The sequence below is a fragment of the Protopterus annectens genome, chromosome 12.part0 (genome assembly GCF_019279795.1).
Source record: "Protopterus annectens isolate FY-2018-M chromosome 12.part0, PAN1.0, whole genome shotgun sequence".
Classification (NCBI taxonomy): domain Eukaryota; kingdom Metazoa; phylum Chordata; order Ceratodontiformes; family Protopteridae; genus Protopterus; species Protopterus annectens.
This window is the reverse complement of record NC_056746.1, coordinates 96,652,176-96,671,982: the sequence shown is the minus strand read 5'-3', so window position 1 is coordinate 96,671,982 and position 19,807 is coordinate 96,652,176. Positions and strand designations below refer to the sequence as shown.

General features: G+C 38.3%; 1 protein-coding gene across 1 annotated transcript in view; it reads left to right on the top strand.

Moving 5' to 3' along the window:
* LOC122816372 (testis-expressed protein 2-like) overlaps nt 1-19,807 on the top strand; it is a 434,050-nt gene that overhangs the window by 399,054 nt on the left and 15,189 nt on the right. The window contains exon 11 of the mRNA XM_044089116.1: nt 5,519-5,639. Within this exon, the coding sequence (XP_043945051.1) occupies nt 5,519-5,639 (121 nt within the window). The remainder of the gene's footprint in view (nt 1-5,518; nt 5,640-19,807) is intronic.

The window sequence follows — 19,807 nt, the reverse complement described above, 5'->3', positions numbered from 1 at the left end:
GGGTGTAAGCAGGGGGGCAAGCCCCCTGCACCCCCTACACCCCCGCTACTTAAATATACCAACTCTGAGATTGCACTACAGTGTAGGAAATGGGAAATTTTCCATTTCTGCACTGTAGCACATTGAAGTGCAATCTCGGAGTTGGTATATTTAAGTAGCAGGGGGTGTGGGGTGTGCAGTGGGGCTTACCCCCCTGCTTAAACCCTTTACTTTTTCTTTTTTTCTTTAAATATTATTTTTTTAGATATTCGAACATTTAAAAGTTCGATCACTAAAGTTCGATCTTTAGTGATTCAAACTTTTAAGCATTCAGTTATCTAATATATACCCATGCTTGCATTTCTTAAAACTGAACAAGAAGAAAGAATAAGGCGAAAAGGGGGCACATGTTTACTTTAGTAGTCATATTTCATGTTCTTCCAAATACTGATGACATGAAGTAGGGCATATGCTTTGGAGTCCACTACAAGTTTAAACAAAGTCAAAAATGTCCAATATTTCCAGGTTTTCTTGTTCTGTCATATTTCCCAAATGCAACTGATACTTTGCAATCTCATATTTATTCATTATTTCTCAGTTGCTTGTTACTTGTTGTTGATCTCCTTCTTCCAAATCCAGACTCTGGTTCATTTCCAACATACCCCTGCTTCTTCTAGTCAACTGATGTGCTTTTTTTCTGTCTCTCAAATGTTTTCCTTTGGAACATTGGAAAAGGTTTCGCTGGTACAGTCTTTCTATGAGCTTTATTATCAGAAGAATAAGAAGCAGAATCCCCTTCTGTTTTACAGCTCACTTTTGTTGGACAAACTTTTGTATTTCTTCCTTAGTAAGTTCTACATCAAAAAATGACTTTGACCCTCCAGGAAAATATTCTGAAAATAGTTGGATACAGTAACTTGAATCTTACACCTGCTTCTCAACATTCCCTGATTGCTGGAATAAGTTTACTCCTTTTCTGCCTGGTGTACACTGAGTAATCATTTTCCACAAACACTTAAATATCTACAACTTTTAATACTATGTCCTTCTGCCACAGTTTTGTCAGACTCAACTCCTTCTCTTGGTAAGTTTGCATCTTTACTATTAAAGATCTTGGCTGCTGTTTTGTGGCTGGGTTTAGAGCATGCACACAATGTGCCCATTCAGTTAACACTTCCAGCTGTGATATACCAGTCCAGTTGCTTATTTGTGCTTTCATAAAATGAATACAGTATGTTCCTTCCCGTTTCTCTGGTACAGTAGAAAATCTCAGGTTTTTCCAACAAGCTCTATCCTCAAGTCTACCATGTTTTGAAACATTTCTTCTTCAGTGGTCTCATACTCAGCCAGCCTTTTGTTAATTTTGACCTGTGATTTTTGCCATTGGTGGTGCTGTGGTAGGGTTGTCGCCTCACAGTAAGATGCTGTCCGGTTCGATTCTCAGATAGACCGTCTTCTGCGTGGAGACATGCGTGAATGGACATACCTTCATTGAAGGTTGTGCATCAGGGCTGGTAACTCGGCATGTAAAAATCAACTGCCAATCATTAGCGGACCGGAGTTCCGCTGTGGCAACCCCTAACCGGGAAAAGCCAAAAGAGACACACACACACACATCACCTCATCTGAATATCTATTTAAAGCTTCTTACATTATTTCTAGCTTTTTGTTATTTGAGTTGATATATTCCTTAAGCGTTTCATTTATTTTATTCAGCTCTGAGCACATTTGAATTATTTTTTTCTCTATATTACTGGAAGCCATGTCTTCCACCAAAGCAGGAGCTTGAACTGCTTTTTGCTGAATAGCTGCAGGATTCTTCTCAGCCAGTGTTTTCTCCTCCCCTTTTGTGATTGATTTTCTTTCAGATTCACTAAATTTCTGCTTTGCTGGCATCCAGGCAGTGCAGTTACAAGCCAGTAACTGACATTTACCCAAAAAATTCAAATCAGTGGCTCTTTTTTGAGTTTCTGTTTTCACATTGGGAGAGCTGAAATTAAGCTGTTACTTAGTGTGCAGCCATCTTGGAAGTCCCTGTATAAAATACTTTTGATCAAAATTCCACTGAAAGGCACTGAGCTCTATCTAACGTGGATGAAATCCTGTGGATCCTGTGATTATAACTTTGATTTGTAGCTGTACAGTATAAAATCTATTTGAGTGTTGCAGGTTTTGGCTGTTACTAATAGCAGCAGTGCACATTTTCAGTATGCTGTTAAGGTAAATCACCCATAATACATTAACTGGTGCTAATGAGTGGAATTACATGCCTGCTCATCATGTATAAATTGGCAACAGTGGTATGTAAGGTTTTCTGAATTGCAAGGTAGATTTGTTATCCACTTTGCTCTTAAGTCACACCAATATAATCTTGATTTGCTGCTTAAATTGCATTTAGTTTACTACACCCATGTAACCCACAACACTTAACATTTAATGTATTCATCAGCTGATGCATTCATGACTGTGCGTATGTTAGCTGGCACCCTAGGCAGTTCCTGATGCTGGCACTCCCTGAATTGAAAGTTAAGGTGCAAAATAAAGGTCTTCAAAAAGTTGAGGATCAGAAAAAAAACTGTTCTGCATGGCTATAACTGATGCATGCAGAGAAGAGTAACAAACACTTTGCTATATTTAAAATCGCACACTGAGCTTCGGCCGTACAGTGGATATAAAAAGTCTACACAGTCCCGTTAAAATGCCAGGTTTTTGAGATATAAAAAAAAATGGGACCGCAATAAATCATTTCAAAACTTTTTGCACCTTTAATGTGACCTATAACCTGTACAATTCAATTGAAAAACAAACAAATCTGTTAGGGGAAAAATATAAAAAATAAAAAAGTACAATACGTTAGTTGCATAAGTGTGCAGACCCTTAAAGTAATATTTTGTTGTGTGTGCACACCCTTAAACTAATACTTTGTTGAAGCACTTTCTGATTTAATTACAGCATTCAGTCTTCTTGGGTACACACCTGCCATCAATTAAAGAGACTCTGATTAACCCCAAATAAAGTTCAACTGTCCTAGTAGGATTTTCCTGACATTTACTCAGTTGCCTGCTACAGCAAAAGCCATGGTTCGCAGAGAGCTTACAAAACATCAAAGGGATCTCATTGTTGAAAGGTATCAGTCAGGAGAAGGGTATAAAAACATTTCCACAGCATTGGATTTACCATGGGATACAGTGAAGACAGTCATCAAAAAGTGGAGAAAATATGGGACAACAGTGATATTGCAAAGAACTGGACATCCCTCCAAAATTGATGAAAACACAAGATGAAAACTGGTCAGGGAGGCTGCCTACAGACCTACAGCAACACTGAAGGAGTTGCAGGAATTTCTGGTATGTACTGGTTGTGTACTGCATGTGACAACAATCTCCCATATTCACCATATGTGTGGACTATGGGGTAGGGTTGCAAGATGAAAGCCTTTTCTTACACAGAAAAACATGCAGGCCCAGCTAAAATTTGCAAAATAATACATCAAGTCTCCCAAAAGCATGTGGAAAAATGTGTTATGGTCTGAAGAGACCAAGGTTGAACTTTTAGGCCACAATTCCAAAAGGACGCAAAAACAACACTTCACATCACCAAAAGAACACCATCCCCATGCTGAAGCATGGTGGTGGCAGTATCATGCTATGGGTTGCTTTTCTTCAGCTGGAACTGGGGCTTTAGTCAAGGTGGAGGGAATTATAAACAGTTCCAAATACCAGTCACTTTTGGTCCAAAACCATCAGGCGTCTGCTAGAAAGTTGAAGATGAAGAAGAGTTTCACCTTTCAACATGACAATGACCCCATGCATACATCCAAATCAACAAAAGAATGGCTTCACCAGAAGAAAATTAAAGTTTTTGAATGGCCCAGCCAGAGCAGAGACCTAAATCCAATAGAAAATCTGTAGGGTGACCTGAAGAGGGCTGTGCATAAGAGATGCCCTCGCAATCTGACAGATTTGAAGTGCTTTTGCAAGGAAGAATGGGCAAATATTGCCAAGTCATGCTGATAGACTCCTACCCAAGAAGACTGAATGCTGTAATTAAACCAAAAAGTGCTTCAACAAAGTATTAGTTTAAGGGTGTGCACACTTATGCAACCAGCTTACAGTACATTTTTTATTTTTTATATTTTTCCCCTAACAGATTTGTTTGTTTTGCAATTGACTTGTACAGGTTATAGGTCACATTAAAGGTGGGAAAAGTTTTGAAATTATTTATTGTGGTCTCATTTTTTTATATCACAAAAACCTGGCATTTAACAGGGGTGTGTAGACTTTTTAAATCCACTTTAACTGTGAATGCAGTATTGGCAGTCACTTATGGAGCTGAAATATCCTTGTGGCTTCATAAATCAATATCAATATCACATCAGAACCTGATGATCATAGCCCGAACGACTTGCTCCCAAGATAGACCCCTTCACCCCGCTCTAATTATGGCTTTGGGTATAAAACTACTAGAAACCCTAGATCTTCAAACAACAGCATGATGGAACAAGTAAGAAGTTATAATCAGTTTAGTGGCGTACCCTTTCCAAGTATTTTAGTGTCACCTGGAATTAAATGCCCACTTGTATAAGAGTTGTGGTATAGGTATGAATTCAGAAAGAAGTTTTATTCTTATCCCTTAAACACAGTTTGCTTTGAAGTAATGGTATTGCATGACCACTGACAAAAACTGCAATATAGTAAATGTTTTCTAATTATGTTTACCTTGCTAATAGTTACATCATTCAGTCCCTCTGAATGAGTGCCTTGTTCCACTCTGTCTTATATATTTGACCAACACATGTACTACAAATTCTAACCATCGAATAACAAATGTTTCTTGACGTATCCCTCCCTTACAAATAACTGCTTAGTTATTTAAAGTATTTTGTATCTTACACAATTCCACTTTATAAATGTACTATGTTTGAATAGCTGACTACATATTTGGAAGCACAAGTAATTATCTATATTTTCAGTGCTGTAACTGTACATTTTGCTGCTTGTATTTTATTTACTTGTGGTGCTTTTTCCCCTGGCCTTCACTGAAAACTAATATAACCCAGCTGACTAACATAATATGCAGTAAATAAACGAACCACAAACTCTGGTAATACAGCTTCCAAAATTCACTGAAGCTTTAATAATCCACAAATACGGTTAAGCACTTTTGTCTACACCTGTAAACATCATCGGAACTGTTGTTAAAAGAAAAAAAAAATCATGTTAAAAACATTCAGGAAGTGACATATTGCCAAGTGCTCCAATCGACATTTCATGTGAAAAATGCCGGGAAGCCTTGTAAAATAACTTTAAAAGGCCTTAAAGGCCACTTGGTATCATCAAGGAAAACTACTTGTGACTTTTTATTAAATAAATAAACTAATTAATTAATAAATAGATAAAACGTCATAGTTTCTGCCTGTAGCATACTATAGTGAGTCGAATGTCTTATTCTTACCTAGTATCTGTGTTTAAAGTCACTTAACTGCAAACTCTGTCACATACTATTATCATTTATGTGGTAAACAAATTTATTTTTACAGGTATAGCTTCCACATTCCTCCACAGCTGGAGCTGAAAGTTCGGCCAAAGCTCGGTGAACGAGAAGTAACCTTCTCCCATGTGACAGAATGGATAGAGAAGAAGTTGAAAGATGAATTCCAGGTATCTGTGCCTCTGTAAAATGTACAGAATGAAAACAAGTCTACTTATTTATGTTTTATTTCTGCAGTCATGTTTATATCTGGCTTCAGTAATATGAATTCCCTGATAATGTTTAATGAATATAAATAAATAGTCATATGAAGCACACTTCAGATATGTACAGCGTGTTTTAGTCTGCAAATGAGTTAATTTTTCTGTACCATACCTTACAGGTTTTGGGTGAAAAATTCAACTCTTTCAAGCTTACTTTTTGCAGAGGATTATGTATTTATCATGGTATCTGAACACCACCACAACCATTATGGTTCAGTGGCACAATTAGGCTTCAGCATCATATCATACATGTGATGCCCGAAGTGTCCAAACCATAACATAGTCAAGCTTAATTCAGATTTTGACAAATCTGCATTACTGCGTTTTGTCTTTCAACTGGTGACTCTGTTTTAAAAGCACTTTTTCCAAATGCAGTGCCCAACGTCAGCAATTTTAATCAATGATCACATTCACACGGTGTGCATATGTCTGCATCAGACAAACAAGAGTTTTGAAGTCTGCAGTTTTTACTAATTTTTAAAGTTTTTTTATTAAAGGAATCACATGTTAATAAATAACAGATAACATTTAAAATGTCATTATCTATTATAATAGGAAGCAAGTGGTTGTAAGCAGCTTTTGAAAAACACACAATTACAAACATTTTGAAATCACTGAAGATGAAGGTGGCTGGTGAGAAAAGCAAAAATGCAAAGAACAAAATGTAACTTCTCTGAAGTTGATGATCATAGTCAATAGATAAAGAATTTTAAGTCCACTAAGTTGGTTGAATGAAAAGAAATTCTGCAGCAGGATCATGAGTTCATTAATATCTCATGTAATAAGTTTCACACTGATTTGCAATTAAATCATGCTTCTTGAATTTTATAGCAAGTTTGTGTTTAAATATTTTGTGATAAACACTGAGAACTTAGACACAGAAAACTTAATTTCATAGTTTCATAGTTTCATAGGAGGTTACTAGCCTGGTGGCCCTAGAGTCATGTTAATCCCAAGTATCCCCATTTGTTCTTTTAGAGTAGTTCACAGAACAAATTTATGAACAGAGTGGGTCTGTCATCAACACCAGCTACCTATGTCCATGAGGGACATGGGTGCCACCCCAGGGGTGAATTTGCAGTCTCCCATCCAATTATCTAGGTTGTGCTTGAATAGGGTCAGTGAGGAACTCTGTTTTACATGAATAGGAAGACTATTCCAGAGAAGCAGCAGTCTCTGGGAGACATATCTGTCTCTCCAGCATGATCTGTTAATGTCACAGGCTAGGTTGAGATCCCTAGAGCAAGTGACTCTTGTGCCATTTGACTTGAGGATGTTCAGCATTTCCATTAGATCAGGGTTGGAGATTTCAACCTGTCCACATAGGTCATGGTTTGGACTCTCTGTATTTTTGTAGTAAGAACCTCTGAGGTCTCTCCAGCTGCTGTAGGTATCTGGTGAAGTACATGCAAAAGGGTATATTATAGTCTATTAATGGTCTGATGAGGGTCAAGTACAGTGGAGTTGTAACATCCATTTACCTGGATACTATGTCCTTGCTTATAAGGTGCACTATGTAGAAGGCTTTCCTTACCACTGTGGAAACTTGGTGGGCAAAGTTCAGGTTGCTATTAACCTGTGTTCCCAACTCTTGTACCACTGGGTTGGAACTCAGAGGGGTGCTATCAATATTGTAATTTGTAGGGAATTCCTTTTTGCCAAATGGAATAATAATGCATTTTTTGCATTTAGTTTTAGACCACGGCTTTGGCACCAATAATTTATGTGTTTGTGTTAGCTCTTCTTGTAATATGTTGATATTGTTGGAGGACTCAGTGATTTCTCCCAATTTGCAATCATCAGAGAACTTGGTGACTCAAAGGCCATCTACTTTGGCCTGGACGTCTGAGAAATAGATGCCAAACAGTAAGGTGCCCAGCACAGACCACTGTGGTACTCCACTGGTGACAGGTCTTCTGGTGGAGGTGGAGTCACCAATTTTGACAGTGTGTACTTTCTGTGAGCCAATTGGCTACCCAACTAGTAATGTAAGGATTAATCCCTATCTGGGAGAGTTTCTCAATGATGCCAGAGTGGGGAATTGTGTCAAAAGCCTTGGCAAGGTCAAGATAGGCCATGTGTGCTGTCTTATCTTCATCCATGGCTTTGGTGACATTCTCAAAGAAGTCTATCAGGTTTAATAAGCACAATCTACTCTTAACAAAGCTAGACTGAGTTGGATCCACTGTTTGGAGGTCACCTGTGTCCATGTTGATAAAGTCCATGATAATTATTTCCATGGCCTTGCAGATGAGGCTGGTTAGATGCATGGATCTGTAGTTCCCAGTGTCAGTTGATGGTGCCCCTTTGTACAGGGGAATTACTGTTGCTGTTCTCCAGTAACATAGCCAGTTCTGTTTAGGGCTGGGAACATACCTGTCTGGTACACATAATCAGAGAGTTCCATCATGTCTCTCTTCATATAATCTAGAGAGGTACATCTGAAGTCATTCACACCAACATGGACTATGACAGTCATAACGGTACTTGTTGTTGAGTGACTTGGTGCATGCATATTTGGTCTGATCCTGGCACTTGATAGGCAGCTGACTACGACCTTCTCCTTGTCCATTCTGGTAAAGGGGACATCTGTTTGTCTCACTATGGAGTCACCTATGACCAAGACATTTAATGTGTTTTCCTTTGGGGCTTATTTGCTGAGACATAGGTGTGTGTGTGTGTGTGTGTGTGTGTGTGTGTGTGTGTGTGTGTGTGTGTGTGTGTGTGTGTGTGTGTGTGCGTGTGTGTGTGTGTGTGTGTGTGTGTGTGTGTGTGTGTGTGTGTGTGTGTGTTGATATGTGTATTGGTTTCTTTTTGTTTACTTGTGAGTGTGGGTGGTGTGCATTTGAGAGGTCTCTGCTCTTTTGGTAGGCTTTTAATGAGTACCTCCGGTGCATGTGTCATGACCTTATTTTGTGTGAGAGGTGAGGTTTGCATGTGTGCTGACAACCTGTTTGATGTCTGATTTGTTTTTACGTGAGAGAATTTGACTCCAATTCCACACTGTATTTGCATCTCTCATATATGGTGTTAGTTTGCTTTAGGAGTAAATGGTTGTCACTATACATAAAGCAATTTCTACATTGCCTCAAGATGCCCATATCAATCAGGCTGGCAGGAGAAATGATGTGAAACTGCCCGTCCATTGTGGCAGAATTTTTTCTGAATGTGGCATATTAGAAGGAGGTGGGCTAGCTGGACTTAGTAACAAACAGCAACAATGAAGCAGTAATTCAATTAAATACAGTTAACAAAGTACGGTGCTGGCTTAAAGTATACTTATTTTTCAGTTATTTTCAGTGGATGCCTTAGATTTCAGTGCAGATGCACTCCAGACCTCTGGCTAAAATTGCCAGACATTGAGCAGCTTCAGTAAACTGAGGGCAAACCCATGTAGACATATATACAGGCAAATTTAAACAGTTTTAACACAGTTACTACTGGGAAAGCCCCAAACTAAGCCTTTGTCCAGCAGTCCCCAACTCAGATGTGTCCTGAGCTTACCCACGTCTGCCACAAGGGTGCAGGAAGTCCCTCTTAATGTAAAATGGCTGGTTTAAGAGCACAGTAATTTCGAACAGTCTAGAATCAGCAGGTCTGAATCTAGCCTCTGCTATAAAAAGCAATGAAACACAATTTCAAAGTGCAGAGTAAAAAGCCATCACAAACAGCAAAAATGAAGCAGTAATTCAATTAAATGCAGTTAACAAAGTGCAGCGCTGGCTTACAATATACTTATTTTTCATTTGTGTTTTTTCAGTGGATGCCTTGGATTTTAGTGCTGATGTATTTTGGACCTCTAGCTAAAGTTGACAAATGTTGAACAGCTCTGGTAAACTAAGCATAAACCTGCACAAATGTGAGGCTTATTTACAGGTAAATGTAAACAGTTTTAACACAACTATGAATGGGAAAGCCCCAAACTGAGCTTTCCTCCACCAATCCCCAACTCAGATGGGTCCTGAGCTACACACGTCTGCCATAAGGGTGCAAGGAGGCCCTCTTAATCTAAGATGGCTGATCTAAGAGCACAGTGATACCAAATAGTCTAGATTCAGCAGGTCTGAATCTAGCCTATGTTATGTAAGGCAAGAAAACACAATTTCTGGATGGGAAGGAGTAAGGGAGAGTCACTTAAAGGTCAAAGATCAAAGTGAGAGTGTTTAGTAGTATACTATTAGATGACCTGCAGCGGTACCACCCTCTGCACAAACTGGCAGCTCTTTGACCAGCTGTGAACAGTTAGAGATTACACAGAGCTTTCCTTTAGAGGATTGTAAACTGGAGAGGTTTGTTTAGATGCAAACATGGGGAACCAGCAGGATGAAAGACTTTTATAAAGCTAAATCCTCAGCCAATCAGATAAAAACACAATAAGCTATCGACCAGTAGTGTCCACCTTGGATGGGTTGAATTTAGCTCTCTGCTCCTACCAAAGAGCAAAAGAACCCACCAAATGTAAAACAAACTGGCTTTGAGCTCAAGTGCAGTAATAAATGCTTTACAATAGAAGTAAGAATTCCTGCAATATTAGGAATACTTGGAAATCAATTCACTAACCCTGAGAAATGTTCACAACACACAAAATTGTGCAAAACATAGACATATTTTTGCAGACTCAGGAGAACTTTGGCAAACTCAAAACAGTTTTTGCACTATCAGAGGAGGATAGGAAATACCAGACTACTGTTAAAAACCCCATAACAGCAGTACAATAACAAATAGATGGCATTTTTTTAACAAGTGTAGGCTGAAAAGCATTGATAAATTCAACCAAATAAATAAATGCAGCACAGAAGTATTAAATATCACTGAAACATTTAGACCAAGTGCGAAAAATATACTTATATCAGCTTTGTAGGCCCAAATGATTTTAGAAGCATTGAACAAATTTAAAATGTAACTAGAGTTGTACAATTAGCTTGAGGTTCTTGTTGTTGAGATTATCTAAATTAGAATTTAGGCTATAGACGAGGGAAAGGTGGTCCACACAGCCTACCTAGACCTCACAAAGGCCTTCGACACCATTCCCCATTCTGGTATTATAGACAAGCTCAAATGCCTGAACATAAACTCCTACATCATGAGATGGGTTGCCAACTGGCTCACAGACAAAACCCACATGGTAAGAGTAGTGGGAGCTAGGTCTGACTCTAAACTGGTTACAAGTGGCATTCCCCAGGGCTCAGTCCTAGGACCCCTCCTGCTCGACATATACTTCTCAGAGGTACAGACAAGCACAGCAGGACTATGGCTGACCAAGTTCACAGACGACTGCAAACTAGGGGCCATAATTGATTCTCTGGCTGACACAGACATCCTCCAAAAGGGTCTCACTGAGACAGATACCTGGTGTCAAAACCATGGCCTCAAACTAAATGCCAAAAGGTGCATTGTCATCCCCTTTGGAAAAAACAAAGTACCCATGAACTACCACATAGGTGGTAGCCCCCTAAATACTGAAGACGAAATAAGGCATCTGGGGACCCAAGTAGATAGTAATCTCTCCTTTGATAATCACATTGCCAAAGTGGTTAGAAAATCCTTCTATGTGGCCCACCTAATCACAAAAGGATTTTCATCCAGATCAAAAGAGGTCATTGTGCCCCTCTACGCATCACTCATCAGACCCATCATGGAGTACAACACCCCATTTGGGATGTACCTTACAAGACACCTGCAACAGCTGGAAAGACCACATAAGTACCTCACCAAGATGATCACTGGCCTCAAACAGATGCCCTATGCAGCTCGACTGCAGAAACTCCAGCTGTACTCAGTTGCATACCACCTACTCAGAGGTGATCTCTGCCTGACATACAAGGCCATGTCCAACCCAGAAATGATGGACATGCTCCACCTAAAGAAAACCATATCCCCTCGAGCCACATGCTCTAGGGATCTAAACCTCACCACAACAATAAACAGGATGTGCTGGAGGGATAGATTCCTGTCCCAGAGACTTCCCATGCTCTGGAACAAGATTCCAGTCTACATTAGGCAGAGCTCCTCACTAACACTCTTCAAGAGAAACCTTGATGAGTAGATGGGAAACAGGATGTTTACCCCAGGGATCACTTCAGTGGCTCTGCTGGACAGAGGCACAGGGAACTAATATAAGGTAGGCGGCAAAAGCTAACACATTCCAGCTAGGCTTATAAATGCCTTTGGGCAGATAGCCTAGTACCTACCTATGAACCTTAATATAAGGCTTGTTGCTAAGTCAAATTAACAGAGAGTATTTTAGCAATCTACTTTTACTGTTAATAAAAGCACATTATTTTTTAAATATAAAGATGTGCATAGGAATTGGAAAGTACAATATCATTTTGATTTCCATAAACATAGCAGACCAGATGGTAACTAGCGAAAAAATATACTGGAATGGGTGAGAACTATTAAAAATTATCATAAACTGAATGCAGAATGATTTTGAAAATGGAATGGAATTCTAAACACGTTTCTAAATATTGACCTAATTTTGATTGTTGAGATGGGATAAATTTGATCATGAAAGGAAGAATAAAATACTTAGTGAACAATATAGTTAAAATTAATTTGTATGATTTAGCTATTTGTTTAGATAAAATACTTTTAATTTAAAAAAATTGTGTCAAAATAAATATTAGCAGAACTCATTTTAGAGTTATTTGAAGAATCAGACAAATAAATGAATAATTATAAACCTTTTTACACATTATAGCAGTTACAGATTTCAGAGGCTAAAGAAAAATCTTTACTAACAAGTTAGCCATAGTAAAAGACTCAGTTAAAAGAAAACCATGTTAAGTCATCCTTTATATATCAACCAATATGTTGAGCTTAAGAAAAATAGGTGAAGCAAGATAATTAATTTCCATTAAATTCAGCTCTCTTAACAGGTTTTGAGCATTCATAATTAATATGTTATGTATTTGAAACTTAGCAAATATGGAGTATGACAGAAAAATGAAGAAAGAGATTTGATTATAAAGATAAGCATTTTGATGTAGGTGATAATGCCTGATTTTGCCTTTCACAGAGCAAAGTCTGGAAAAAGTTTCTTAGATATTAGAAAGTACCACTTGAAAGAGTTTTACATTTCCTTATGATTTAGGGGTTGAAAGTCTGAAGTAGGAAATTATAATTGATTTGGAAAATCATATAAATATCGTAATATTGCACAGATTTCTAATCTATGATTGATGTAGTGATAAGTAAAGTTTATAAAATTACAATTCTATGAAAAGCACTCATTTTAATGATACACACTTTGGATAGTAAAGATAATATTAATGATTTATACTTCATTAAGTTTTGCTAGATATTAATCTAAATTTTATTAATATTAGGTTGGTTACAACTTGAATTATTTTGAGGAAATGGTTTTACTTATATATTTTAAGTTCTAGATATCTTTATATCTGCTATATGAAAGGGATCACTATTTTTATAAGCGTCATGTATGATAAATAATGTGGACTACTGGGGTTACATTAATATTTAAAATAGCAAAGCAAAAAAAAAAATTTCAGTAACTGAAAAAATATTTTGGGAAATTGTTATAAGGAAAATGGAAACATATTAATATTCTAAAAATCAGTATATAATAGATAAATCCTTCTAAATAATAAAAAGATCTTGAAAAGAAAAATGTGTAAGTACACTTTAAATGCACAAGATAAGTGAGGGAAAATGAAAAGCTTTGATATATATCATTTTAAATTAAGATTTGGTTATAATATATATTGTTGATATGTACTCAAGTTGAAGGATTAGAGTAAAGAGTATGAATAAAGTTAATATTTTTTGGAAAACCAAATTCCTGTATAGCAAAATGAAAAACAAAACTTAAAAAGAACCAAAATGTACCAGAACTTCCAAAAAACTTGCCTGATCAAATGCCTTCACCAAGTCTGTAGAGATATAAATGACAAGACCAAGAAAACGAGCCTTTACAAGAAGTAGGGTTTCAAGAGAGATGGTTTGATCAGCTGTTTGATGAAAAAAAAAACATATTGAAGTAGGGAGACCAATGAATGTTTCAGAGTCTATTAGCAAGAACTGATGTGAAAATTGTAATGTTAATGTCAAAGCAAATGGCCAATAATTATTCAGGTCATAAGGATCAGTGTAGGGCTTGCAGATAAGAATGGTCTTCAATTGACAGAGATATAAATCAGAAATCAGACTGAAAGGATAATATTTATTACAGAAGTGCAATTAATTTACTTCTAAAGCCTTTATAGAAACCAGTGTTAAAACAATCAAGACTATGTGATATACTTAGTTTAATAAAAGTCTTCTAAATTGTCCATGATTGAGTGTGTGAGGTATGAATATGTAAGATACAAAAGAAAGGCATGGCAATCTCCTTCCATTCTATACTTGCCTAGTAAAGTGGACAGCAGTAGCTGTCCACAGAGTTATTATAAGAATTAGACATGATTTGGCAACATCATATGGACGATATTTAGAATTTACTGCTTAGTCTGAGGTGGAGTTAAGTTTGAGTAAACATCAGGAGAAAGCTTAAAATGCTAGATAGTCTAAAATGACTCTGGCTAACAGATAGTAATCAATCTGTGTGTTATAGATAAAAAAAAATTTTAAAACACCAGTAATAAAGTTAATGACATTGATTACCTTATTCTTAATTTCAAAGAGATCATTTATGTAGAGGGTTTTTGAATATTAATGATAGATGCCAACTATTTAAAGGGATTTGAGTCCATACAGAAATAGAACCAATAATCTGCCTTCAGTATTTAACTCTTGTGTTGCTCTTTAGTTTTTTGAACAACATGAGCATCAGAATTCTGAGTGAGTTAATTTTCAAGCAAATTTATTTTATTCAGCAAATCGGTCTCTTTTTGAACTTGTGATATTTTATGACATTTAGCATGGTAAATAAAGTAGCATGTTAACTCTGCTTTGAATGACACCCATAAACTATCTAGGCTAAGATGGGGAAATGACAGTTCCAACAAAAGTTTGTCAGGCCTCTGATTAATGTAGTTAACAACTTCAGGAATATCTAGCACATCAGAATTCAAAGTGCATTTCTAATCTAAGTTGCACTAAGTGAAATCAAAGCGAAGTTTAGTCTATATGTGATTTCAAAAATAGCCCGGAGAAAATTTACAGTCAAGGAAAATGAAAAAAATGAGCTCGATATTATAAAGTCTAGATGAGATCAAGATATATGTATATGAAAAACGCAAGAAAACTGTAAGTTATTGAAGTAAAGAGGGCAAAAGGAGTCCAATAAGTCATGTTTCTGTTATATATAAAATGGTTTTGGATAAATTAGAATTAGTGATTTTAAAACTGGATTCTTCTGTTTGTTTTTACTTACAATAAAATATCAGCCACGTTTAATAAGTATACAATGATTTGCAAATTTATTAATGAAAAAACATGGAGGAAGAAATTCAGTTTGACCTGAACAGTTATTGTATATTTACAGAAGGAGCATATATTTATCTAAAGATAGAAATCTTTAATTAATGAAATTGAATGCCCTAAAGCATCAACATTTGCCACAAGAACAGATAGATTAACCATTTTCTTAACTAAAATAGCAACCCCACAATTATTTGGTGAGAACTTGCTACAACAGTAGTATGCAACATTTTTTTCTACAAAATATCCCACTGGTGTTGCAATATGTAAGTTTCTTGAATTTGAGCTATGTGGGATTTGGGTTTGTAAAATAAATGTATAAAGGGCTTTCTTTTATTAGTAACCTAATTTCCTTATGATTACATGACAAAAGCCTTAACACATTAGCCATGGTTGTGTTAAAACACTACTGGTAATACTTGTATGAAATAGATTATAAATAAAATAAGATTAGCTGTAGAAGCTATTAACAACCATATAAGGCCACCAAGGGCAGAAAGCAGAACTAAAAATTAAGAACAAGATCACCCTCCAGCCTCAACCTCAGACTTAACTCCATCGGTTCATGCACCAGTGGCTCACCTGTCAAGCCCAAAAGGCTAAACACTAAACCTAACATATTAGCTATAGGTGACTCCATCATGAGACACACAGATGTCCCTCTCACCAGGCTAGATAAGGAGAAGGTCACTGTCAGCTGTCTGTCAGGTGTCAGGATCCACCATATCACACATGCACTCAAGCTTCTTAACAACAGGTACTGTTATGACTCCATCATAGTCCATGTTGGTGTGAATGACTTGTGATATACCTCTCTGGACTATATGAAGAGAGACATGACTGTGCTCTCGGACTAGGTGTCTCAGGTAGGTATGTCCCTAGTCTTAAGCAGCATCTTGAATTCACCTACAATGATGCTTCAATACAAATAGAAAATGATTGACCTCAACAACTGGCTTAGTATTTGGTGTCATTCTAAGGGGATCCAGTATCTGTCAGCCTGGGATGACATGATCAACAGACCTCAATGCTTTGCCAGAGATGGTCATCTGTCACCCCTGGGATTTCAGCAACTGGCTACGTCTCTTGCCAAACCCATAGTGACTTTTTTAGGTAGTGTCACAAAGACAAAACTCCCAAAATAAAAATAGTAATGAAAAACAACCTCAAGGTCATGCTGCTAAACACTAGGAGTCTTAACATGAAACTGCACTCACTGGAAGCAGTCCTTTCCCTGGAGGATGCAGACATTTGTGCAATCATGGAGACCTGGTTCAAGGCTGTGGAGAGCACCCCAGCCATACTGGGTTACACCTTCTTCCACACATTCAAACAACAAACAAAAGGCAAGAAAACTAAAGGAGGTGGTATATCAATATTCATCAAAGATAAATACGCCTCCAGATTGGTTAAACAGTATGATGTCTTAGAGATACTTCATGCAATTAACTGTTGATAGGATACCTTTTCAAGTTATTGCCAGCTACAGAACCCCCTCCATGGATCAGGACACCCACTCTGCCTACTTGGATTAACTTGAGTCTCTCAAGATACATTTGAACACCATGGTTTTGGGCAACTTTAACTACCTTAGCATTGACTAGGTGAATTAATCATGCTCAAACTCACCTGCCCAAAGGTTCCTCGACTTTGTCAACTCCAGTTCCCCGGACCAGCTGGTTGACAACCCCACTATGGGTGTCAACATCCTTGATCTGATTCTTACAAATATGGGAGACCAACAGAGAACCCCCACCGTGAGCTCATCCCTAGTGAGATCTGACTACAAATAATAATAGGAAATTCACCCCGGGGATCACTTCTGTGGTTCTGCTTGACAGGGGCACAGGAAAATAATTTTCTTGGGTGGCGAAAGCCTGGGTACATTTTTGGCTAGGCTTGTATAGGCCCTAGAGCCAATACAAGCCTAGTACCTACCTATGAACCTATGAAATCAATCTCATATGAATTCACTATCACACCTGCCCCCCCACCCCCCAGCAGCAGTTAGACAAAAAAACTTCTCCAAAGCAGATTATAACCTTTTACAGGATGGTATAAATAGCTTTACTGCACCTCCCCCCTCAGACAGAACTGGTAACCATACCGAGCTCTACACCAGTGCCCTTTACAAGCACCTGAATAACTGCATTGACTCAGTAGTATCTCAGGTCCAAAACAAGCCCTTCAAGGAAGAGCAAGCCTGCCTGGTGGACAACCACCATTAACAGGCCTTACAATTGGAAGAATCTGCTGTCTAAGAGAAAGACGGCATGGGCTTTAAAATTTTTTGTGAAGTCCTCCAAGGCAAATTTTGAATCCAAGAACAACCATAACGAGTTCTTTAGTTATATCTGTAAACTAAAGCCCAGATTAGCACCAAACTGGTAGTTAATGGTAACACATATACTGAGCCAGTGGACATAGCTAACCTGTTAGCTGACAGGTTTGGTGAAAACGTCACTCCCCAATCCCCATCTCATTTATTTTTATTTATTTTTATTTATTTATTTAACATTTGTTGACCGGGAATGTCCGACTAGGTTCCACAGAGCCTGTTTTCAGCGGAGGCCCGGGGAGAAACGCTCCAGATGCATGTCTTTGGAATGTACCTCATGACATCCCCACCACCTGTCCCCTACCTTGTATCTCTAATGAGCAGGTCATAAACGTCCTCTCTAAGGCCAAAAACACAGCATCAGTGGGACTTGATAGCATCCCATGCTATATCCTACATGGACTCAAACAAGAATTAGCATCACCACTGGGTACTGTTTTCAATTTCAGTCTAAGCACCGGCTCCATCCCAGCTGAATGGAAAACAGCTACTGTTATCTCCTTGCACAAAGGTGGTGTTTCTGCTGACCCCAGAAACTACAGACCTATTAGCCTGACTAGCCTTATTTGCAAATCCATGGTGGGAATCTTCAATGGACCTTATCAACAAAGATATAGGTAATCTCCAAACACTAGATCATACCCAGTTTGGATTTATCAAGGGAAGATCATGCCTGTTAAACTTGGCAGACTTCTTTGAGACAGTCACCAGGTACCTGGACAAGGGGAAGTCTGTGCATACAGCCTACCTAGACCTAGCCAAGGCATTTGACACTATCCCTCACTCAGGCATCATTGGCAAACTCTCCCAGCTAGATATCAACCCTTATATTGTTAGGTGCAGTGCAAACTAGCTTACTGATAGAACCCATACAGTCAAAATAGGGAAATCCACCTCCAACAGCAGACCCATAACCAGTGGCATTCCACAGGGATAAATCCTGGGACCTCTACTGTTTGGAATCTATTTCAATGAAATACAAGCTAAAACCAAGGGACTATGGTTGACAAAATTTGCTGTTGACTGCAAACTGGGAGCAGTCATAGAATCTCCAAATGATGTCAACATCCTTCAGGAAGGTGTTAAGCAAGCAAATGACTGGTGCCAAAGTCATGGCCTCATACTCAATGAAAAAAAATGTATTATCATCCCTTTCTGTAAGAGTGATGTTCCTTCAAATTACCACACCAATGGCAATACCCTAAGTATGCCCTCAGTGGTGAGAGACCTGGGCACTCAGGTTGACAGCAACCTTGCCTTTGATCACCATGTGTCCACAGTAGTAAGACGGGCATTCTATATTGCTCATCTCATATGTAAGGGCATTGTTTCAAGAAAAGGAGAAGTTATAACCTCTTTGTACTCTTCCCTCATCAGGCTAATAATTGAGTACAATGCCCCTTTTGGTATGTACCTTTCAAAGCACCTGCAGCAATTGGAGAGATCACAGAGGTTCCTCACAAGGAAAATTCAAGGTCTTCAGCAGCTATCCTATGTGGATCGGCTGAAATCACTGTCACTTTATTCTGTTTCATACAGACTACTCAGAGGTGATCTCTGCCTTGCATATACTGTGATCTCTGACCCTGCTTTATTGGAAATGCTGCAGATCTGCAAGTCACATGGCACACAGTCTACTCACTCTAAAGTCCTAAACCTGGTATGTGACATCAATAGAACCTGTTGGAGGGACAAATTTGTCTCCCAGAAGTTACTATACCTTTGGAACAGACTTCCACTTAATGCCAAACAGAGCATGTCATTGGACCTTTTCAAACGCAATCTGGACGATTGGATGGGTAACCGTAAATTCACCCCAGGGGGTCCAACTGTGTCCCTCTTGGACAGGGGCAATAGGTGCTGATCATGGTAACAAGGGTAAATTTGGCTAGGTTTGTAAGGGCCCTCAGGCAAGGGAGCCCGCAGGATTTTTTGCAGGGGGGTGCAAACCCAGAGCCCCACCCACATAGCTCACCCCGCCCCCTGCCAACACAGCCCCGCCCAAGTCCACCCACCCCAAGCCCCGCCCACACAGCCATTCCAGTGTCCCATTACTTGGCTATTTCTCCCCATTTACTGTAGACACTGTTCAAATCTGTGTGCATACTGTTTTATGCTTTAGTTCTACAATGATTACAGGCAGTTGGATTTAATTTACAACTTTTATTTCAAACATTATAGCCCAAACACTGAGACATTTACTAAACCTAAACAAAGCAATAGTCTTACAATGAAAACAGACTTGGCATTAAAGCTTCTCTACTTTTGAAACTCACATTCAATGAAACAGCATTGAAACCCACATTCAAAGAAAATGCATCTGGCCAGTGGCAGGTTATTTACCTTTGAACTG